The 25,191-nt window shown below is 36.9% G+C and overlaps 1 protein-coding gene across 1 annotated transcript in view; it reads right to left on the bottom strand.

The window, feature by feature from the left end:
- Nucleotides 1-8,337: 8,337 nt before the first annotated feature.
- The window catches only part of LOC150089381 (cytosolic carboxypeptidase 1-like), a 669,910-nt gene continuing 653,056 nt past the window's right edge, over nt 8,338-25,191 (bottom strand). Inside the window, exons 24-25 of the mRNA XM_090389963.1 lie at nt 17,867-17,994; nt 8,338-8,450 (exon numbers count right to left, since the gene is read on the bottom strand). Of these exons, the coding sequence (XP_090246089.1) occupies nt 8,339-8,450; nt 17,867-17,994 (240 nt within the window). The 3' untranslated portion in view covers nt 8,338. The remainder of the gene's footprint in view (nt 8,451-17,866; nt 17,995-25,191) is intronic.

Genomic DNA, 25,191 nt, shown 5'->3' with positions numbered 1-25,191 from the left:
TACTTGCCCTCTTTTTTAATTTAAGATGAACTTTTTGTCCTCTTTTTTTTTAATCCAAGATGAATTTTTTGTCCTCTTTTATTTGCCCCAAAACATGTAAATGTCGTCTTTTTATGAGTGCAGAAGATGGTAACCCTAAATTATATATATATATATAGAGAGGGAGGGAGAGAGAGAGAGAGAGAGAGAGAAAGAAAAAGTCACTTTGCTAATGCTATATCAGTTATCAATTTTGTCCAATTTCGTTTTGCGGTACAGCCAAAAAGGAAGGGCAAAATTATGTGGACCTTTACATTTAAAATGTTGTACATCAACTGTTCTAGATTTAATTGAATTAGCTTTGCTTGTCAGTACATAATGTTTTATCGGCAATAACCCAAGGGGCTCACATCTGGTATGTGCTTGGCAAACCCAGGGCATTATCTGACTGCACAATTATCAATTCAGCTCTCGGGAGATTGTGCAACATTCAAGGGGTAGAATTTTTCTCAGCCAGGTCTCTGCTTGTTAACAGAAGAAACTGCTTCTACAGGGATGGGATACACTTAAATAGAAAGGGTGCAAGAATATTTGCTGATGCTATCGAGGCAGTGTTAGGTGGGTTGGAAAACTGCTAGCTTGGGGGGGGATAACATGGATTAACAGATTAACGGTAGCCACTGGTAGAGGTGAAAGTGATTCTTGCACTGCTTCTATTGGAATGAGCAGCAGCCTAGAAAACAAAGTGCAGGGATTTCAGAGACTTCTGGGAGTCATTGCGGAACAAGTAAATACATGGGCTGTGTTAGGGTAGCTAAGAATAGGAACAGGTGCAGGTATACTTGTGTGTACACCAATGCTATGAGTTTGGCAAATAAATTTGGTGAATTTGAGGTGTTAGTCAAAACATCAAAGGCAGATATTGTTGAGATATCAGAGACATGGTGTCACACAGATATAAGGAATGCAGAACTGGAATTTGGGGAGTACAATGTGTACAGGAAGGATAGACAAGATAGGAAGGGAAGAGGGGTTATGCTATTAGTTAAGAAACACATAAAATCCAAGGAAGTTAAGCCAGTCAACATTGCTGGACAGTGCAATGTCGAGTCAGTTTGGTGTGGCATAAGCATTGGGAGATCAAAATTGAGTAGGAATGTGTTATAGACTTAAGGAATCTGATGAGTATAATAAGAAACTGTACAGGGAAATAGAGTGGGCCAGTAAATCAGAGAGTTTTATAATGGGGGATTTTAATTTCCCAGATATTGACTGGAATTTGTGGGTTGGTCTCACACACTAGCAAGACTTTTGTGGATTTATTGGATGATTGTTTTCTACATCAGCATGTTCGGGAGGCAACTAGAGGGAGTAATACTCTTGATCTGATTATCAGTAGTGATTCTTCATGCATTAAGAATCTGCAGATAAAGGAACCACCATCAAGGGTAAATGGAAAGGTTTTTACTTTTGTAAAGGTGACTATGGTCTGACACAGTATTTAAATTCTGTACGGTGGGACCAACTGATGATGTTAACAACAGAAAATTCAAAATGGGAAGCATTCAAAGAATTAATCTTGGAAGCTACTAGGCTTTTCATACCAACTAAGAAATACTGTTCAAGATTTAGGCCTAAATGGACGTCAGATGAACTAATTAGACCTGTGACAGAGAAGAAAAATCCATGGGATACATATAAATTAACAGGGTACACGGAAGCCTATGATAGATAGAAGCTGGTCTGTAACCAAGTCACAAAGGAGATTAGGCAGGCAAAGGCAGATTATGAGAGATCCTTCGCAAAGGATGCAAAGAAAAACAGCAAAGAATTCTTTACTTATGTAAACTCTAGTAGGAAAGGGATGAACGAGATCGGTTCACTGGATATTCATGGTTCAACTTTTGATGATCCTGCTCAGGTGGCTAAAAAACTGAATGAGTATTTTGCATCTACATTCACAAATGAGGAGTTATTCAGGAGGGGAATGCAGAAGTGAATTAAACTCTGGCAGTGAGCTAGATGATTTCGTAATAACCAAGAGGAAAGTGGAGGAGAAATTGTGGAAGATAAACATAAGAAAGGCACCTGGGTTAGATGGAATCTATCCAGTTATATTAAAGGAGGCAGCAAAGGAAGTTAGCAAACCCTTATCCATAATCATGAGGGCTTCCTTGGACTTGGGGGGGGGTATCCATAGACTCTAGATGTGCAAATGTGACCCCAATTCACAAAGGAGGATCAAAGGGCAACACAAGTAATTACAGACCTGTTAGTTTAACTTCTGTTCCAGGGAAATTAATGGAGGCACTGGTTAAAGGAGCACTGCAAGATCATCTAGATGAGACTTCAGTTATAGCTTGGATACAGCATGGTTTTTTAAAGGGGAAGTCTTGTCTGACCAATTTGATTGGATACTATGATGTGGTCACAAAGGAACTGAATGCATGGATTAGCTTTGATATCATATATTAGGATCTTAGAAAATCTTTTGATACTGTTGCACATGGAAGACTGCTGCACAAACTGGAGCTGTGTGGCACCAGAGGCAAATTGCTGCTATGGATAAAGGAATGGTTGAGTGGGAGAAGACAGAGAATGGTAATCAATGGACACTGCTCTTCTTGGACTAATGTTATTAGTGGAGTCCCCCAGGGTTCAGTGTTGGGTACATTGTTGTTTTCTGTATTTATAAATGATATTGATGATGGTTTATCAGATTTAATGTCCAAGTTTGCAGACAATACGAAGGTCGACAGGGTTGATAATGACACAAATGACAGTACGCTGCTGCAACAGGATCTAGAAAAGTTGGGCAGATGTAAAGTACTGCATATGGGAAGCAGTAACTCCAGAGTAATGTATCAACTGTGTGGGACTACACTGACAGTGGTAGAGAATGAAAGGACCTGGTGTAATTGTGCAGACAGAGATGAAGTTTTCTGAGTAGTGCAAACGATCTGCAAGAGAGTAGCTCATGGTGTCATGGAGCATAGGCGACTAAGGCCATGTTACTCTGTGTATATTGTCTATAAATTGCGTGTATCCCGAGGTTGATTTTCTGTTTTGCTGGACAAAAAAACCTGAGTCTCTGAGAGAAAAAACCATGCTACCCTCGCCTGAGACTGACTAAATCAGCCACATTGTGAAAAAGACCAATAAAAATTCATTCCTCCCATCATCAACGGGGTTTGACCTCAGGTCTTTTCCACCTGGTGTGGGGAGGAGGAGGGCAATTGCGATTCTATCAACTGTGAGGGCTTCTGTAGTCATATCATCAAAATCTTCCCCTCCTACTGAGTTAGCAAGTTCTACAATCGCCCCAGTTCGACCATATTTCCTGAATGAACTGACTCTGGCCATACATTTTTCCACACGCATTTAATGTTGACGGTTTAACTTCTTTGAGCGATAAAGCTATGATTCTGATGCAGTCCACAATTGAGAAATTTTTCCATTCCTCCATTACTTCAATAGATGGGAATCAATTTTTTCCAAAATCCATTGTAACAATTTTCTGATGTAATGAGGTTTAAAGGTGGATATAATGCCTTGATTTAATGGCTGAATGAAAGAAGTTGTATTAACCTAGTACAACTGTGGTAGTAGGAACAAAACTTCAACATTTGGATGACTTAAATATTTTGGATGGCCTGGTTGTGTGCATTCCAATAGTAATAAAACTGAAATTTTTTTCCACAGTTCAACAGCATAGAACCTAACACGGAGATTTCCCAACAAAATAAATACAGGGATTTCTCAATAATTTCTTTTTTTGGCTTGCAAGTCAACAGCGGGGATTCAAAAAGAGTGGAATTGTTGAAAAATTACATCCGAATAATAGCAGGGTTTTCCCTGAACAAAAGTCCAAAAATACTCTGTTATGCAAGGTTTACTGAAATTCTCTAACCGTGTTACATAAGTACCGTGTTGTGCGAGGATTGTCCCAATTTATCAATCATGTTAGAGTGAAACCGTGCTGTAGTAATGTGTTATATGGGGGTTGCCTTACAGGAATTTTTCTAGCAGGGATAAGGAGGTGATTATTCCCTTGTATAAGGGTATGGTCAGGCCACACCTTGAGTACGGTATATAGGTCTGGAGACCTCATTTGAAGAAGGATGTTGAGCTGCTGGAATGAGTACAGAGAAGGTCAACAAGATTAGTGAATGGAACATAGGGTTGCTCTTATGAAGAAGGGTTTAAGTTTTGCAAATTACAGTGTCTAGAGACTAGGCACCTGCGAGGTGATCTGATTGAGGTGTATAAAGCCTTGAATGGTTTGAGCATGCTCAATGGTGATGGGATTATTCCTCTTGCTCAGAATAATCGCATGAGAGGACATAAATTCAAATTGAGGAAAGACAGTTGTAGGATAGATGAGTGGAAGTTTGCCTTTAGCCAGTGGGTGATTGATTGCTGGAACAAACTTCCATCTGTCGTTGTAGAAGTTGATAGCTTAAAGACAAACATTTGGAGTGAGTGGATGGGTGAAATGAGAAGGTTTTTTTTTTTTTTCGGCTGATGCTATATAAGCTTGCTTTCTTGCATCATGTGCCTTTACTAATGCTAATGAACATCAGGGTATGGCTATATATTGATTATTATTGTAACTTCAGATATTATATTACTATTTTCTACACTCCTATTTGTAAAACCCTCTGTTACCAGATCTTGGTGTAAATGTAAATAAATGATTAATTGATTACATAAAATCAAACTGAGTTATAGCGACCCTGGAAATAATGAAAACTCTAATAAGACTGCAATAGCATCACAATAAATCAGTTAAGAAAACCTCCATATAAATTGTACCATTTTCACTTTAGTTACAACATAATTTCAAAATTGCATACCTTAGCTATAATGTAAAACTTTCCGGTGAACCAACTGCCAATATATATTTTTTAGAATGCATAAAATATCATTCAGTGTTCACTGGTCTATTTCAAATAGTAATTTATTGTATGTATCAGAGAATGTATTTTTTTATGGTGACCCCAATATAAATGGTATTATAGTGCACAAAGGCAAGAACACACAATGCACTGTTGCTTGTGGTAGGGCATTGATTATGACAAAATAGTAAGCATGGACTTTTTCTACATATTACTGATTTTGTGAAATAATTATAATCGCCTTTGTTAGCCAACTGGTAATGCCAATTTGTTTCAGCAGCTTTCCTCTTGAGTTCTTTTTTTGCTCTAAACATTGAAGCTGTTGAGATGCTAGTAAATTTGGCCAATAATTCAATGATTTCATGAGCTCTGTACTCAGGATAAAGTTCTACTATGGCATTAACATCCATTACAATTTTCTTTAGTTGGCCGTGCAGTTGCTTCCCTAGCAGGTTTTTAGGGCATTATTACACTATTACTTCTCTTCGGAACTAATAAAAAAAAAATCTCTTTGTTATAAACATAAGTGAGGTTAGTGATATAATGTCAAGAATATTGACATAAATGAGAATAATGATGCTATAACTGAGTTTGGCTGTCTATATAAATACTGTACTGTTTTATCTTTAAGTAAAGAATTTCATGAAAGACTGACATATCTGATGTTTATCATGGCCAGGAAATAGTACAGATTTAAATCATAGAAAGCTGCTGGCATGTTAAGGAATAGAAAAAAACCAGCAAGATAATACTGCACAAATACAATTCACGCCTAATGTCACAACCTAGGGAAAAATTTTATTGGTTCAAATTCTTGATTACATCAAGAATTTGAACCAATAAAAGGGTAATTTATAATAAAAGACCTACAGGCTTATGTTACACTTATATTTGCTGTTATTGTTTGTTGTTGAGGTTTGTTTTAATTTTTTTTTTTTTTTTTTTTATCTTTCCAGGTAATATTAATCGGAATATCAGTCACTTTTTCTAAATAAATTATTTTTGTAATTTTTGTTAACAATATAATATGCTATTTAATCATTTTTGGCTAGTTTATAAAAAGATTCAGTCTAAAGGGGCAATTATTCCAATTTTAATGCTTGTTTTGTGTGAAAAATTTATAGAGATCATTTATCTGGCCACTACTGTATACAGTAGTGGCCAGAATGGTACAATGTTTCTCTTTTATTTAAGGAACATGATTTGTCCCACAGTATAACTAACTTAAACTATGGTTCGATGAGCCACATTATTTTGAGGTGTCACTGAATAATTAATTATTTTACTTATACATTAGGTATTCCTTTGAACTTACAGCAGTATTTAGCAGCTATAAAGATTTCATAATTTTTTTTAATATTAATTAACTCATAGAAAACTTTAATTCTTAAAGTATAAGAGAAATAATGTCCTAAAATATACCTTAGAAATTAAGGATGTAAAGGGTATCACATAATCTCTAATCATATACTCAAAGAAACAAAACTGCTTTTATATAATGCAAATTCACTGCAATAAAAAATATCAGAGCAGTACATATATATACTATAATGAGCAATCATATAATAAATAATCATAGTAATTTTAGAATTTTATAGTTTAAATTATTAGTATAAATGTCTGAGCAAACTTTCATTGTATTTAAGTTATGTTTATTTTTGTCTCTCTCATCCTCACCCCATCATAAATACATGTCTTTTTTATTCTAGACATTTTAAAATAATACTATTATAAAAACCAAATTATTAATAGAGTACCTTATTTTGCTAAATGGTTTCAAAAACTATATAAACAGAAAATTGAATTACTGTGAAGCATAAAATTGAATTACAGTAATGCAGCGAACAAATGGCTATATACCTAGATCAAACGGTATACTTTCTGTACTGTGTGCTCTTAAAGATAAAGTGATTGTCAAGGTCTTGGTGAGTTCCTTTTTCATTGTTTGAATGCTTAATTTATATATAACAACATTCAAAAACAATAAGTATAATAATGTAAAAATATCAGGAAATATTCAATTTTTATAAACTACATGCTTGAAATGATTGATATCATATTAAAACTAAAGGGGGAAAAATTATGCCCGTGAAAGTGAAAAGTTCTATATTCTATTCTATCTTATTGAAAGTTATTACTGTTGTCTCCTAGTATAGTATATAAATATAATAAAAAAATCACCAAGAAAGTTTTTAGAAAATGACACTGTTTTTCTGATATGGAACCAAAATTAAAATTTATAACTATATACAGTGCTAAAGTAGTTTATTTGATTGTTAATAATGATTAATAATTACACAAATATTATAAAACAAAATATCCAAGTATCTTTTGTCACACATAATATAAGTACACAATATTATAAAAACAAACATATTACACATAAATATTGATATATCCAAAAGGAAAGCATTTACTATTCCAGAAATTAGAAGCAGCACATGACTAAGACAATAAAAAATTTATCTACTAATATAAAATGAAAAATTGTGGATGTACGTAAAGATTTGTGCATGTATGTCTAAGCAATTATACACAGAAAACATTGAAAGTGAATTATCACATTTTTAAGAGTAGTATGAATTATCAAAAAAAGGCAGTGTCAGTTTTGGCAGATGTAAACCAGCATCTATTTTACTCACTACCTTGACATGCCTTGCAGTATACTTTGTAAGTTTTACAACTCTTAGAAAAAAAGAACGTGTAGTATTAAATAAATCATTATATTTCTGTGAAGCATATAATTGATGTAATCTTTCTTTGAAGATTTACTGTATTAAAAAAAAAAAAAGTGCTACAAGTTGAAACTAGTACATATCTTTTTATTGTATTTTTTTATTTTTTATAATAACTCACATTATTTTGAGTTTAATTTAAAATTGCCAATTAAAAACCCATAAGCTACTTGCTAAGATGAAGCATTCCCTAATCAGTGTATGAACTTGTAAACATTTTTGAAGTACAAACTTTTTTGAGATCAAAACAGCATAATGCACCTGCTAAAAATTTTGTGCTTTTTATGAGCTGATAAAACTGTCACCTACTGCAAGTGCCAATTAGGCAACTAAGTTGGAAGACTGAAATATACTGAATAATATTTTAAAAATAAATTGAGTGACACAACTATATTAATTAGTCTATACTAGTTCCATTTTGCATAGCAACGACTGTCTAAGAAAAAAAAAAAAAGTATATATATGAAAGTCTGTTTATACTTATAATTACAGACACTGAAATTCCTGTTCAGTAAGCTTAACCTGTATTTTTTGTAAATACACAAAAGTCTGCAAGGAGTTAAAATATTTTATCTCAGCTTGAATGGAAAATTTATCTGTACTACTAAATCGAAAGTTCAAGAGAATATCTATTGCAGAGTATCTCTGTAATATAAATAATATACGTATAACTACACATTCTGAAGATTCATGTATCCTTTTTGATCACAATGGTATGAAATGGTCCTAAATAGATGTCTCAACTTCTTCTATATTTTCTTCCAGAATATCATCTTCAGATAGACTAGAACTAGCTGTGGCTGGTCTCTCATCACTACAGAACAAGATTTCTTGAGATCTGCAAAATTTAGTTGCAAAACTGCTAATCATTTGAAGGTTTCTAAAAATACCTTAAAACTAAAAATATCTCTGGAGAAAATATTTTTCCAACAAAATTTTATCACGAGTATTTAGCTAAGCTTTTCTTAACTTCAGTTTAAAGGGTTTTGCTCAAACTTCTCATTTGCTGAATGTAGAAAAAAAAAAAAAAAATTATATCCCTGACTATAAGGTATGTGTAAAAAATGATTCCATGCAAAATTTTCTTGTGAAGCTTACAAACTGAACCATTCAGTACCATTTATTTTGATACAGATCATAGAAAACAAATAGAGAATTTATGCAGTTTCTGCTTCATACATACATTTGTTACTTACTTGTTCAGTTATATCCCCAATCATACCGAGACAGATCAAATCATATAAAATATGCGAGGCGTCTCAGTAGCCAGGTGGGAAGGAGCAGCAGTGCGTAGCACATGCTTCTTGATTAGACCGGGGTTCGAGCCCGTCACCACCAAATACGGAGGATGTGGAAAGGTCAGAGAATGATCACCGCATATCCCGGAGCAATATGGCCTTAGTTGCTATTGCTCCTAAAAACCAAATAACAAACAAACAAAATATGTGATTTCTTTTATTTATGATTTACTCAATGGCATCAAAAATAGATATCTCCTCTTCTTCTTTTTCCATCACAGACTAAGTTAAAAAAAAAAAGTATTATCAAGATAACTTTTCTCACACTGTGGCTGAATTAATTTCAGGATAGCGGCACTTTTTTAACTCCCAAACACACAGGAATTTTCATGTTGTAAAACATGAGTCAGTGCATGAATTTTCTTGTTCAAACTAACCACAGAATACATGCAATTTATAGAAAAAATATATTAATGATTTGTGGTCTAAGCTACTCCAGTTAAAATTCAAAACAGAATTATAAATTATTATTAAATGTACATAAAAGGAGAAAAAATTCCAATTAAATAACACAGGGTAGATGAAACTCTACTGACATATTTCACAGATGAACTCGCAGGATATTTCAGAGCCTGCTGGGAGTCATTGCGGTACAAGCAAACACATGGGTTGTGTTAGGGTAGCTATGAATAGGAACAGGTGCATGTATACTTGCATGTACACCAATGCTAGGAGGTTGGTAAATAAATTTGATGAATTTGAGGTACTGCTCAAAACATCAAAGGCAGATATTGTTGGGATATCAGAGACAGACAGATATAAGGAATGCCGAACTGGAATTTGCGGAGTACAATGTGTACAGAAAGGATAGATAGGATAGGAAGGGAGGAGGGGTTATGCTATTAGTTAAGAAACACATAAAATCCAAGGAAGTTAAGCCAGTCAACATTGCTGGACAGTGCAGTGTTGAGTCAGTTTGGTGTGACACAAGCATTGGGAGATCAAAATTGAGAGTAGGAGTGTGCTATAGGCCTAATGACTCTGATGAGTATAATAAGAAAGTGTACAGGGAAATAGAGTGGGCCAGTAAATCAGATAGTCTTATAATGAGGGATTTTAATTTCCCAGATATTGACTGGAATTTGTGGGTTGGTCACACACACACTAGCAAGGCTTTTGTGAATTTATTGGATGCTTGTTTTCTACATCAGCATGTTCAGGAGACAACTAGAGGGAGTAATACTCTTGATCTGATTATCAGTAGTGATTCTTCATGCATTAAGAATCTGCAGATAAAGCAACCACTAGGTGGCAGTGATCACAGTGTTCTGAAGTGGGAGTTACTCAAAGAGGTAACTACCATTAGGGGTAAAGGGAAGGGGTATTACTTTCGTAAAGGCGACTACGATGGACTGAGACAGTATTTAAATTCTATACAGTGGGATCAACTGATGATGTTACCAACAGCAAATTCAAAATGGGAAGCATTCAAAGAACTTATCTTGGAAGCTACTAGGTTTTACATACCAACTAAGAAATATTGTTCAAGGTTTAGGCCTAAATGGATGTCAGATGAACTAATGAGGCATATGGCAGAGAAGAAAAATGCATGGGATACATACAAATTAACACGTGACACAGAAGCCTATGATAGATACAAGTCGATCTGTAACCAAGTTACAAAGGAGGTTAGGCAGGCGAAGGCAGATTACGAGAAATCCTTGGCAAGGGATGCAAAGAAAAACAGCAAAGAGTTCTTTACTTATGTAAACTCTAGAAGGAAAGGGATGAATCAGATTGCCCCACTTGATATCGATGGGTCAACTGTTGATGATCCTGCGCAGGTAGCTAATAAACTAAATGAATATTTTGCATCGACATTCACACATGAGGAGTTATTCAGCGGGGGAAATGCCAGAGGTGTATTCAACTCTGGCAGTAAGCTAGAGAATCTTGTAATAACTGAGAGTAAAGTGGAGGAGAAATTGTTGAAGATAAATACAAGGAAGGTACCTGGGGTGGATGGGATCTATCCAGTTATATTAAAGGAGGCAGCAAAGGAAGTAAGCAAACCCTTAGCCATAATTATGAGAGCTTCTTTGGACTCAGGGGATGTACCTATAGACTGGAGATGTGCAAATGTCACCCCAATTCACAAAGAAGGATCAAAGGCTGACACAAGTAATTATAGATCTGTGAGTTTAACTTCTGTTCCAGGAAAATTAATAGAGGCACTATTTAAAGAAGCACTGCAGGATCATCTAGACAAGACTTCAGTTATAGCTCGGACACAGCATGGTTTTGTTAAGGGGCCTGAGGGACTCCTCTAATTACATTAGTCCACGATGAGCAGTGTCCATTGATTACCACTCTTTGTCTTCTCCCCTTCAACCATCCCTTTATCCATAGCAGTAATTTGCCTCCAAGGCCACACTGCTCCAATTTGTGCAGCAGTCTTCCATGTGCAACAGTATCAAAAGCCTTTCTAAGACTGCTGCACAAATTGGAGCAGTGTGGCATTGGAGGTTGTGACTCCGTAGCCAGGTGGGAAGGAGCAGCAGTGCGTAGCACACGCTTCTTGATTAGACCGGGGTTCGAGCCCGTCACCACCAAATACGGAGGATGCTGAAAGGTCAAGGGAATGACCACCGCATATTCCCAGAGCAATATGGCCTTAGTTGCTAATGCTCCTAAAAACCAAATAACAAACAAACAACAAACAGCATTGGAGACAAATAGCTGCTATGGATAAAGGGAAGGTTGAGGGGGGGAAGACAGAGAGTGGTAATCAATGGACACTGCTTATCGTGAACTAATGTTATTAGTGGAGATCCTCAGGGTTCAGTGTTGGGTCCATTATTGTTTTCTGTATTTATAAATGATATTGATGATGGTATATCAAGCTTAATGTCCAAGTTTGAAACGATACAAAGGTTGGCAGGATTGTTAAGGACACTACTGACGCTATGCTGCTGCAACAGGATCTGGAAAGGTTGAGCAGATGGGCTGAGAGATGGCAAATGAAGTTTAACATTGACAAATGTAAAGTTCTACATATGGTAAACAGTAACCCCAGAGCAATGTATCAACTCTGTTGTACTACACCGAGAGTGGTAGAGAATGAAAAGGACCTGGGGGTAATTGTGCAGGCAGATATGAAGTTCTCTGAGCAGTGCAGACGGGCTGCAAGAGTAGCTCATGGTGTCTTGTCAATGATATACAGGAATTTTTCTAGCAGGGATAAGGAGGTGATTATTCCCTTGTATAAGGAAATGGTGAGGCTACACTTTCAGTACTGTATTCAGGTCTGGAGGCCTCATTTCAAGAAGGATGTAGAGCTGCTGGAACGAGTAGTACAGAGAAGAGCAACAAGATTAGTGAATGGAACAAAGGGTTGCTCTTACGAAAAAAGGATTAAGTTTTGCAAATTACAGTGTCTGGAGACTAGGCACCGGCGAGGTGATCTGATAGAGGTGTATAAAGCCTTGAATGGTTTGAGCATGTTCAATGCCGATGGGATTCTTCCTCTTGCTCAGAATAATCACCTGACAGGGCAAAAATTGAAATTGAGGAAAGACAGATGTTGTTATTGTTGTTGTTTAGGAGCATTAGCAACTAAGGCCATATTGCTCTTGGATATGCGGTGGTCATTCCATGACCTTTCCGCATCCTCCGTTTTTGGTGGTGACGGGCCCGAACCCCGGTCCAATCAAGAAGCGTGTGCTACGCACTGCTACTCCTTCCCACCTGGCTATGGTGGTGCCCTGAAAGACAGATATAGGATAGATATGCGGAAATTTGCCTTTAGCCAGTGGGTAGTTGGTTGGTGGAACAGACTTCCATCACTTGTTGTGGAAGTTGATAGCCTAAATAAATTTAAGGCTCAACTGGACAGGTAGTTCAAACAAACAGAGGGGTGAAATGGGAGTGGTTTTTTTTTTTTTTTTTTTTGGCTGATGCTGCATAAGCTTGCTTTGTTGCATCATATGCCTCTACTAATGCTAATGCTAACTCCTCACATCAAAACAAGAAAAAAAAAAAAAAAAAGCATGACATTGTCTCATCTCACATTTTTGATGAGTGAAAATGTCCACATTAGGGAATTTTGAAATTTTACAGTGTTAGCATTTTGATAAATTTCATTTCAAAGTGTATCGTATTTATCACTGGACATTTTCACCAAACACATCACTGTTTGGTGAAAATGTCCAAAGATCCTGGAGCTTTGATGAATGCTGCTACACATAACTTGGATAAGAAGTTGGGCTTCTTTTTCAACTGGAATCTCAGGCAAAAGTTTCTTAATGACTCAAGAGAAAGAAATCCAAGGGAATAAGTTCTATTGACTGCAGTGGCCACAAAAAAAAGGGTCACCATGACCTCTCCACCATCCAGGGTTGAAGTATCAGAGTGCTCATGTAACACCAAGCTAAGATGTACAGGTGTGCCATCATGCATAAACTACATTCTCTTTTGAATTTGGAAATATACATCCTCCAATAATCCTTTCCACTAACTATGTAGTCCTAGGAGGCTGTCAGTGAGTATGGTACTCTACATGTCAATTGAAAAGAACTCAGAACAGATTTCCTCTTCAGACACTTTAAGAAGATCCCATCTTGAAATGACACCTTGGGATGAATTCAGTGTCTTATAAGGTGTAAATGATTGGCATTTCCCCAATAGGTGTGCCTCAGAGGAGCTGTTCTGAATGTTTGTAGGGTTTACAAGGATGTTGGATGAGCAAAGCCATTTGTCTGATTTAGCCAACCCTTCTGGATAAAGGATGACATATTTTTTATGGGTTTCTCACTTCTTCTTCCAGCGTTATAATCCAGGGTGGGTCTTAGCTTTCTTAATGATGTTCCACCAGTAAGCCCTCTCAGAAGTCAAACTTCTCCAACTTCTTATTTTCGTGATCTTTAAGTCCTCTTTTACGTCATCCATCCATCTTTTCCACAGTCTTTCACTCGCCCTCCTACTGGTAGGTTTCCATTTCATTATAGTTTTAGTTGTTCTGTTGTCATCCATTCTCATAACATGTCCCAACCAGGCAAGTCTCTGGCTCTTCACAAATCTGACAATGTCCGTGCCCAAAATAAGATGGTCCAGTTCATGGTTCATTCTGATCCTCCAGGATCCATGAACATTTTGTATGTGCCCAAAATATTTTCATAAAACTCTATACTCGAACATTCTCGACAACTGCTCATCTTTACTCATTAATGTCCAAGCTTCATAACCATATGCTACAACTGGTCTAATGAGACTTTTGTATATTCTTAATTTTAAATGTCTGTTCAATATCCTGGACTTCATTAATTTTTCATGTGCATAGAAACATCTGTTTCCACTTAGGATACGGGACTTAAATTTCATTAGTAATAGAGTTGGGCTGGTTTATTTGCGAGCCTAGATAGGTGAAATTTTAAACATGCTCAAACGAGAAACCACTGGTTCTTAAATTTTCCATGTTATCTGCCATTCTCTGAACTTCCATATATTTTGTCTTCACTTCATTTATCCTAAGTCCTCTTCTTTATGCTTCACTATCCAACCTAGCCACTGTTTCCTCCAGTGCTCCTTTAGTCCTACTGATAATAGTGACATTGTCAGCATATGCATAGACCTGCACTGTCTTTGTGCCTGTGTGTCCGGTCACTTCTAATTTTCTGACAGCCGCCTCTAAAACCAAGTTAAATAACACAATAGAGAGTGCATTGCCTTGTCTAACACCAGCGTTAATGTCAAAGTGAGTCGTCAACTCGTCAATTCTCACCACTGCCTTAGAGCCAGCCAGGGTTGCTTTTTATGAGCCTAACAATATTTTGCAGGTATGCCCAAGAGAAGGAGATCATTTATCATTTCTCTTGAGGGAATCAAAAGCTTGTTTGAAATCTACATATAGGTTAAATAAGTGTATATTGTACTCAAATGCTTTTTCCTGTATCTGCCTCAAGATGAAAATCTGGTCAGTTGTTGAGCAACTGGATCTGAAACCACACTGATATTCTCCAATGATTTTCTCTGAATATGCTGCCAGTCTGTTATAAATAACTCCTGACAAACCCTTGTAAGTAACACTCAGCAATGTAATACCTCTATAGTTAGAGCAAAGCAGTTTATCCCCCTTCTTGTGAATTGGCTGTATGATTCCATGCGTCCATTCTGGGAATTTTTTCCTCAGACCATATTAATAATATCAGATTATGTATTCTTCTCCATAGTGCCACTCCACCGTTCTTGAGCACTATGCAGTTATTCCATCAGCTTCTGGTGCTTTAAAGTTCTTTAAGTACTTAATAACTTTTCGAATTTCTTCGAAGCTAGGGTCTTCAATGCATGGCTCTACTGTATAGTACAACAGCTGTTGTCTTACCTCCTGTCAAGATGCTCTCAAAACCTCTTTCCACCATTTCAGAACCTCCTTTCTCTCAGTCAGCAAGGTTCCTTCACTATCTCTACATGCAGCAACTTTTGATTGTAATTCCGGTGTACTTTCTTTAATCTTCTTATGAAACTTTCTACTTTCCTTCTTGTTGTAATGTTCCATTATTTTGTCAACCTTCCTTCTCAAAGTTTCTCTCTTTTTCTTTCTATATATCCTAGCTGTGGCAATCCATTTTTCCTTGTAGTGTTCACTATTCGCTCTGCTATTCCGCTGCAAACATTTCATCCTGGCTTGTCTCTTCAATTCTACTGCTACTCGGCATCATACCATTTCTTGGCCTCGAGGTCTCACACAAGGTTATGTGTGCTGCACCCAGAATTGCTTCTTTTATGCAAGTCCATTCATCTTCAACCTTGTCACTGTTTTCCTGTTCCTGCAGTCGTCGGGCCAACTCTGCCCGGTACTTCATTTCAACAAGTCTACCTTTCAATTTCTCTACATTCCACTGCTTAGTTTTCTCTTTGCTACTAGAGCTATTTTATACTTCAGTCTGGCTCCCACTAGAAAATGATCAGAATCTGAGTTGGCGCCCCGAAAAGAATGGACATTTACAATTATCAATCTGATTAACATGATTTGTACCAGGGATTTTCCATGTACCTTTATGAATATTCTTTCTTGGGAACCAGGTACTCAAGACCTTAAAGTTGTTGGCTGCAGTAAATTGTGCTACTCTAAAACCATTACAAATAGACCCATGAAAACTTCTTCCCTGTCTAGTTTAGCATTGAGGTCACTGAGAGTTATAATAGCATCATGTCTTTGAATTCTTTCACACACACAGCCTGGAGTTCATCGTAAAATCCATCTGTAACATCATCATCATCATCTGAACCTTCAGTTGGAGCATACACATTAATAAAGGTCACATTATGGAAGTTTCCTTTAATTCTAAGGCTGCAAATTCTCTCAGACACTGGTGTGAAGGCAAGTATTGAGCTGCGCATTCTCTTAGAAATCCTACACCCTGTTCTCCCTGTCTGTCATCAATTCCAGAGCAATACATGTAAATTTCAATTTATTAATCACACCTTTACCTTTCCATCTAACTTCTTGGAGAACAACAATATCCATCTTAAACTTATCAACTTCCTCCACTATGCTGTTCATAGCACCAGCCTGCAATAGGGTATGCACATTCCAAGTTCCAAATCTCAATACCAAACTCATGTCTTTATTTCGAGGCCTGGTCTGTTTCCGTAAGGGCTGTCCGGTTTCATTCGTCAAGTTATACGTAATGGATAAATTTTTTACAGGGTAGGGTTGTCAGCCCTGTGCCCAACCCAGAGGACCAGGGTATCTCTTTTCATCTGTCTCTTCACCTTCGACCTATCTGGCTTGGAAGGCCCTACCAGTAGCTAAGCTACCACCGACATAGCTCTCAGTATCACTAGAGCACATGAGCTTCTCACTTATAAGGTACTGAGTGTCGGACCTGATTATTCTTCAGTTCATGCCTCTTTGCCAAAGTGACATGATCTGGGTCACTGACTGTGTTTTCTAATAGGGACTGTGTTGGGGTTCCAGAAGAAGAATTTAGACTATCAGGATTCACAGTATTTTTAATTTTGTTTCAGCGTCCAGGCTTCTCATCCATCACAGAGCCCAAATGGGACATTCACCGCATGGCAAGCAATAAATGTGCTTGGAAGTGGGATGCTAAGGCTATCCAGACACTGACTTCACTACTGCCAGTCTGAATCCTGTCCTTTGGAATAGGGATCATGGTTGACTCTTTCAGGTGAACCAACTAGCTGATTGATCTTGGGCAAGCCATTCCAGGACCACCCGTCTCAAAGCAGGGCCCGAAGAGTTGTGCCGAAGTTCGACTCTCAACCACTGGGATCTCCTCTTTCTGAATTTCCACGAGTCACAGCACACAGCAAACACACTGGATTCCTAAGATGTTAGCCTGGAACCTAGGCTGTGGGCATCAGAACCCAATGATGCTAATCTGGAGGACCAGTAAAATCACTGGGAGGTCCTCTCATAACATACAGGTGCCCATGTCAAGGGAGTTCAACTTGGCTGGCTAGCATATGGAAAAATGAAAAATATATTTAGAGATGAGAAAATTACAGCAAGACCACTCAGAGATGAGAAAATTACAGCAAGTCAAATAAACAAAAGTATTTGACCACTGAATTTTGCCTGTAATATCATAAACTTCTTCAATGGTTATCAGTCCACTGATAGCCATTGAGGAAGTTTATATATTCCATTATTTTATTAATTTGTCATTGATTTTAAAGTTGATATTTATGTAAAACACAACAGATATTATTCTATATATTAGAAAAGTGCAGTGGAATTTGAACAAATAATGTTTCTTTTGAAATAATTTTCAGCGATAAATTCATTAGAATGAAATTTCAGTACAATAAAATGATCATTCATGCACAGGAAGTTTGCTGTAATAGGATTTTACTGTATATTTATTTTACTGTACAAAAATAATGACAGCAGAATCAAAGTGCATGAGAAAAATGTATCACTTAAAAGAAAATAATAATGTTAATTAGTATTTAAAATTGGTAAAACTTAAAGTAATATTTTTGTGCTCACCTCATTCCAGGTAGAAGAGAAGGATCCAAAGCTACAATCCTGCCTACATTACTAAGCTTTAGTTTTCCAAGAGACTGGCAAAGTTTCATTCCTGTCTCTTCCATCTGGTATATTCCAAGATGATTACCCTGAAAATAACAAGTAATAAATCCATTAAAAGTTCACTGAAGTCACTAAAAATAAATGTCACTTAAAGTCACTGAATCTATTCAGTAATGTTGCATTTGGGGCAGCAATTAACCCTGATTTCCCTTAGTTCTTTAATTGAGTGTGGATTATTTTATTTATTTATTTTATTTTTTTATGAAAACCCCAAACACGAGAGATATTAGAACCTATAGTACTTGGTACCGTGTTTCGGTTGGAGGTTGAGAAGATGAAAGAAGATATTTGTTGACATTAGACTTGAACTCCGGTAGACTATAATTTTCAGGAAATACGTACGAAGGAAGGTTGTTCCAGAAAACAGCAGTTGAATGAATAAATGAGGAAGATGAAAAGTTGGTTCTGTGAGTTTGAAGTTGGAGAGTAAATGGATGTTGGCTGGTGGTGGCACGTGTTCGGACTGTTTTGAAAGAGAGAGAGAGCAGGAATAATAGAAGCCAATTCAGATGCATTATTCACCAATGCATGCTCTTTGGTTGAGCAGAATGGGGATATCTTCTCCACAGAAGATATCTCCATTAGATATTTTGCAAATCAGTTCTATCAATTTCCGTGCAAGAACCTACCAAATTCTATTATGAAAGAAGAAAAAAAAAATTGGTACAGCAGTCCTCGGTTGAAGAACTGACAAGTGCACAAGGAGGGATGAAATACTGGGCAATTCAAAAAGAATGATATACTTTCATATCATTAATGTAAAGTAACCAATGATCCTACAATCATGTAACATACACCAACTGTTAAAAAAAAACTTTAAAAGCTTCATACCTTAAGGTTATAACCCAGAGGTTCCCAAACTTTCTTGGTTCACAGTGCTCTTAAAGTGTCCCAATAACTTTTTCACGGCGCCCCTAGGCCAAAAGAAATACCCAACACAGTGGTTTTCAACTTTTTAATAATCCAATTCTCTCTGTGTATACATATAATATTAAAAAAATATCTGTTATATAATAGCTATTATAATAATATAATTACAAACAAAATTACAATTCATAATACAAATTATATATACTTATAAAATAATTTTATTCTGTATGTAGAAGAACTAAACATTAATTATAGATCACCACAAAATTAAAAATATAGTGTACAATGGATATCATACGCCTTTTTATAATGAAATAAATATATAAATTATAAAAAAATAGGTTTAAGTAACTTAAACCCAAATTACATGGCACCCCTGGAATGTTGTTGCAGCACCCCGATTGAAAACCACTGTTATAACCTTTCAATGTGGGCACTCCAATCACACGGCACACAGTCAATTGAATTCCTGCCATACTTTCTCCAGCATGTCCCTGTTTATGACCGTTATGTTGTGATGATCTGTCATCTTAATTCCTGATGATTGTGTGGCAGGGGTGGTCTATAGATGTTGTCATTCATATACCCTCAGAGAAAGACGTTGCATGGGGTGAGTTACCACTATAGATGTCCTTCTGCAATTGTCTAGAGGACAATTGCAGAAGGACGTCTATAGTGGTAACATGTACAACGCAGTGAAGTGGAAGTTTCACCGAGGTAACAGAAGACTTTGCAACAAAAATGCAATTTCATCATCCCAGGGACTGTTTCCCATGAAGAAACATGTGATGTAAATCTTCTGTTGTAAAATGTTGCAAAAGATGTTCACTTTCAGCATATCCTGTCCATGCTCTACAATGTGATGCAGATTTTCAGTGCCCCAGATGGGAATGAGGAAGTTAAACAATATGATTTATCTGTATAGATGCAAGCTGACATGGAAGGTGATGAATTTGCTGCCTTCTGGTCTTCAGTGATGAAGCAATATTTCACTTAAGCAGCCAGGTGGGAAGGAGCAGCAGTGCGTAGCACACGCTTCTTGATTAGACCGGGGTTCGATCCCGTCACCACCAAATACAGAGGATGCAGAAAGGTCAGGGAATGACCACCGCATATTCCCGGAGCAATATGGCCTTAGTTGCTAATGCTCCTAAAAACAAAATAACAAACAAAACAAACAAACAATTCACTTAAGCAGTAGAGTGAACTGCTATAATGTGGTTTTAGGTACATGTACCTTTCATAGATGATCGTTTGCACAGAATGCACCATATAGTTGTAAATTTCAGTTGAATTTGGTCCACATTCTTTTCCAATACAAGAGAACGACCAACACTTGGTCGGTCTCTGTCTTCGAAATGCTTATACCACAGTTTCCCAAACTTTAATGCCTTGTGTCCCCTTAAATTTCGGGCATCAACCATCTCTAGAACAAGTGCAATAAACAGATTTGACATGTTAAAGCTTAGACTTAAATGGATGTCAGATGAACTGATGAGACCTGTGGCAGAGAAGAAAAATGCATGGGATGCATATAAATTATCAGGTGATACAGAAGCCTATAGTAGATCTAAACTAGTCTGTAATAAAATCAAAGGAGGTTAGGCAATCTAAGGCAAATTACGAAAAGCTTCTGGGAAAGAATGCAAAGAAAAGTAGCAAAGACTTCATATTTATATTAATGACAGAAGGAAGGGGTTGAATCACATTCACTTGATCTCAATGGTCTAACTGTTAATGATCTACTGAAGTTGCTGACAAATTGAATAGGTATTTTGCATCTACAATGACAAATGAAGAATTTTTTAGGAAAGAGGATGCCCAAGGTTTATCAAATTCTAACAGGGAGCTATTTGATTTTGTGATAACTGAGAGGAAAGTGGAAGAGAAATTGTTGAAGCTAAATTAAAAAAAAAAGGCTCCTGGAGTGGATGGGATCTATCCAGTTATATTAATGGAGGCAGCAAAGGAGGTGAGCAAACACTTAGCCATAATTATGAGAGCATCTGTGCATTCCAGGAGGTAACTATGGACTGAAGATGTTCAAATGTATCCTTCCCGATTTGTAAAAGGTGATGACTTATTCAAACCAGAAGTATATTACAGAAGTGCTTAACTTCTCTATCAGGGAAAATAATGGAGTTACTGGATAAAGAAGTAATACCTAGTACATCTAGACAGAAGTGTAATTATACTGGAGTCACAGCATTGATTTTTTAAAGTGCAATCTTATATGGCCAATCTGACTGGATACTACGATGCAGTAACAAAGAAACTGGATGCAAAAAATAATTTTTGATATCATATACTTGGATTTCAAGAAAGCTTTTGATATTGTTTCACATAAAAAAACTGCTGTATAAATTGGAGCAGTGTGGCATTAAGGGCAAAACCACCACTTTGCTTATTGGAGGCTTGAAGTGGTGAAACCCATGTTTCTCTAGAGCAAAGTTTCCAGCATCCCCCCCTCCCCCCATACTTCTCCTTCAACCCATGCATGGTACTAAGTACTATAGGTTTTGATACCTTTCGCGTTTGGGGTTTTCATAAAAAAAAAAAAAAAAGTTACTGCTATATAGACAAAGGGATGGTTGAATGGAAGAAGATAGAGAGTGGATAATGGCCACTGCTCTTCGTGGACTAATGTTATTATATCAGGCTTAATGTCTAAGTTTGCAGATGATGCAAATGTTGGTTTGGTGGTAATTTACAGTAATTGAGGTAATGACAGTAAACAAGATCTAGAAAAATTAGGGAAATGGGTTTGTTGAGGTTTAACATTGACAAATGCAAGGTACTGCATATGGGTAGCAGGGTCCCAGATGACTGTACCTACTATTTTCTACTACATTCACAGTACTAGAATACCTGGGGGGGGGATAATTGTATAGGCAGATATGAAGTTCTCTGAGCAGTGCAGACAGGCTGTCAGGATAGCTCATGGTGTTTTTCAAGGATATATAGAAACTTTGTTAGCAGGTATAAGGAGGCCATTATCCCACTGTGCAAGGCAATGGTTAGGCTACATCTTGAGTACTGCATACAGGTCTGGAGACCTCATTTTAGATAAGAATGTAGATCTGGTGGTATGGGTGTAGAAAAGTGCAATTAGATTGGTGAAGGGGACAAAATGGTGCTCTTACTGAGAAAGACTTCAGTTCTGCAAAGTGTAACATCTGGAAACTAGGCATTTGTGAGGTGATCTAATTGAGATGTTTGAATGAATTGAGCAAGCTCAATGCTGATGGAATTATTTTCCTTGCTGCTATACACTAGAGGCAGACATAAATTCAAATTGAGGTAGGATGGTTGCAGGATAGATGTGCAGAAGTTTGCCTTGAGCCAGTAGATGTTGATTGTTGGAATAAACTTTAATCTGTTGTGGAGTGGATAGTTTGAATAAATTCAAGGAAGAATTATACAAATTATTGAAGGGGATGGATAAGTGCTTTTTGATTATATTTATTTATTTTTTCTGTAGCTGATGCTTTATAATCTTCCTCTTTTGCATCATTTGCTACTACTAATACTAATGTTAATATTATCCGACTACACAATTACCTCCAGGTCGTTGTCATTTTCCACTAACCTGAGCGTGGTACCACACAGTTGCTATTTTAACCTGGGTTTACTGATACCCATAGAAATACCTTGCATTTGTTAGTGTTAAACTTCAATTACCACCTCTCAGCCCATCTACTTAAATTGTCTAGGTCTTGTTGCAATAGCATACCCTGATTATTATCATTAATCACCATGCCAACCTTTGTAACATCTGCAAACCTAGACATCAAACCTGATATGCCTTCATAAACATCATTAATAAACACAGAAAACAACAATAGACCCATCACTGCATCCTGTGGAACTCCACTAACAACACTAGTTAACCAAGAGCAGTGCCCATTGATAACCACTGTCTTCTCTGACTCAAGCGCCCCTTTATCCATAACAGTAACTTGTCCTTAATGCCATATTGCTGTAGTTTTTGATATGTAATAGTCAAAAGCTTTTCTGAAATCTCTTTCATCATGACTAAGGAATATCAGGTTATAAAATGCCCAAATTTGCATCTAGTTCCTTTGTTAGTGACTCAAAACGTATGAATTGGTCAGACAAGATCACTTTTTAACAAATCCATGTTGTGACTTCAGTATAACTGCATTCCTGTCTTTAGCCAATGACTCCATTAAAATCCTGGAACAGAAGTCAAGACAACAGTTCTGTAATTATTCATGTTACCCTTTGATCCCCCTTTGTGAATTGGGGATACATTTTCACATCTCCAGTTCACAAAGACCTCTCCCAAATCCAAAGGTACTCTCATAATTATGGCTGAAGTTTTGCTTACCTCCTTTGCTCTCCTCTCAATATAATGGATAGGCCCCCCCACCAGTTCCATTTTTTATGTTTAGCTTACAATTTCTATCCACTTTTCTCTCAATTATTACAACACTATTTAGCTCCCTGTTAGAATTAGATGAACTTCTGGCATTTGTACCTCTAAAAATGCATCCTATGCAGGATAGATGTGCAGAAGCTTGCTTAAGCCAGTAGATGTTGATTGTTGGAACTAACTTTAATCTGTTGTGGAGTGATATAGTATGAAATGGTAGATGCAAAATACCTATTTAATCTATTAGCAACTTGAGTAGGATCATCAACAGATAAAACATTGACATCTAGCATCTATTATTTGGGTAATACTTGTCTCCGTGCAGTGGGCATGGTCATAGAGCGGAGCGATTGTACAGTCGAGTTCTGTGAATGGTGAATGAAATTAAATCCCTGTCTTTTTTTTTTTTTTTCTAATGTTTATGTAAGTAAAGAACCCCAGGGTCCTGAGCTGGATATCATCATTCTTCTCTCTTTTGGTGATTCCCCCCCCCCTCTCTCAGGGAACTGAAAGCCTGAGGCTTTCAGTTCCCTGAGAGAGAGAGCCTCAGGCTTCCTTGCACCATATAGCTAATAATAATAATAATAATAAGTCTTTGCTACTTTTCTTTGCATCCTTTGCTAGAGATTTTTTGTATGCTTTACCCTGCCTAACCTACTTTGTGACTTGATTACAGACTAGTTTATATGTACTGTAAGCTTCTGTATCATATGATAATTCATATGCATCCCATGCATTCTTCTCTGCCACGAGTCTCATCACTATGTCTGACACCAATTTAGGTCCAAGTCTTGAAGGTTGTTATAAAAAGCCCAGTAGCTTCTGCACTTACTTCCCTGAATACTTACCATTCAGAATTTGCTCTTGGTAACATCACCAGTTGATCCCACTGCACAGAAAGAAACACTGAGACCACTGTAGTCACACTTACAAAAGCAAAAGCCCTTTTCTTTGACCTTGACAGTAATTAGATCTTTAAGTAAATCCTACATTAATACACTGTGATCACTGCCACACAGTGGGGCTTTTATCTGCAAATTCTTAATGTGTGAACAGTCATCGCCGATAATCAGATCAAGAGTGTTTCCTCATTGCCTAACATGTTGATGTAGGAAACAGTCATCCAATAAATCCACAAACTTCTTGCTAATGTGCGTGTCACCAAACCACAAGTTCCAGTCAATATATGTAAAAATTAGAATCCCTCATTATAAAACATTCTGATTTACTGACTGACTCTATATTTCTGTATAGTTGCTCATTATACTCATCAGTCATTATGCCTATAACACAGTTTTACTCTCATTTTTGTTTTCCCAGTGCTTATGTCACACCAGACTGACTCCACACTGCATTAGCCATCCAAGCAAAGGGCTGCACAGCATTACATTTTATGTGCTTTTTAACTAAGAGCATAACCCCCCCCTCCCTCTCCAATCCTGTTTCCTTCACACATTCTACTCCCCATATTAAAATTGTGCATCCTTGTGTCTGAGTAACACAATGTCTCTGATATCCCCACAATGACTGCCTTTGATAACTTGACCAGTACTTCAAATTCATCAAATTTGATGTACATGCAAGAGCACAGCCTAATAGAGAATGTGTATTTGCTTGTTCCATGAATAATTGTATGTTCTGATAGAATTAGTGCAACAATCACTCACACCTCTGACTGCAGCTGCTGTTAATCTATTAGTAGATTAACAGCAGCTGCAGATCAGAAAATTTCTATTAGCTAGAAATTTTCTGATCCACTTAACACTGCCAAGATAGCACCAGCAAATATTCTTTCAGACCTTCTATTTAAATGTACCTCATCCCTGTAAAAATAGTCTCTTCTGTTAACAAGCACTGACAGCTACACTGAGAAACAATATACACAACGAGCCTTGTGTGGTCTTCCCCAGGGCAAAATTGATTGACAAGGCTCTTATCATTTCTTAAATTCCGTCTG

This window comes from Mastigoproctus giganteus, chromosome 2 (assembly GCF_048544385.1).
Source record: "Mastigoproctus giganteus isolate SK-2022 chromosome 2, ASM4854438v1, whole genome shotgun sequence".
Lineage (NCBI taxonomy): Eukaryota > Metazoa > Arthropoda > Arachnida > Uropygi > Thelyphonidae > Mastigoproctus > Mastigoproctus giganteus.
Note: the sequence above shows the minus strand (reverse complement) of the source record. Positions and strands in the feature narration are given on the sequence as shown.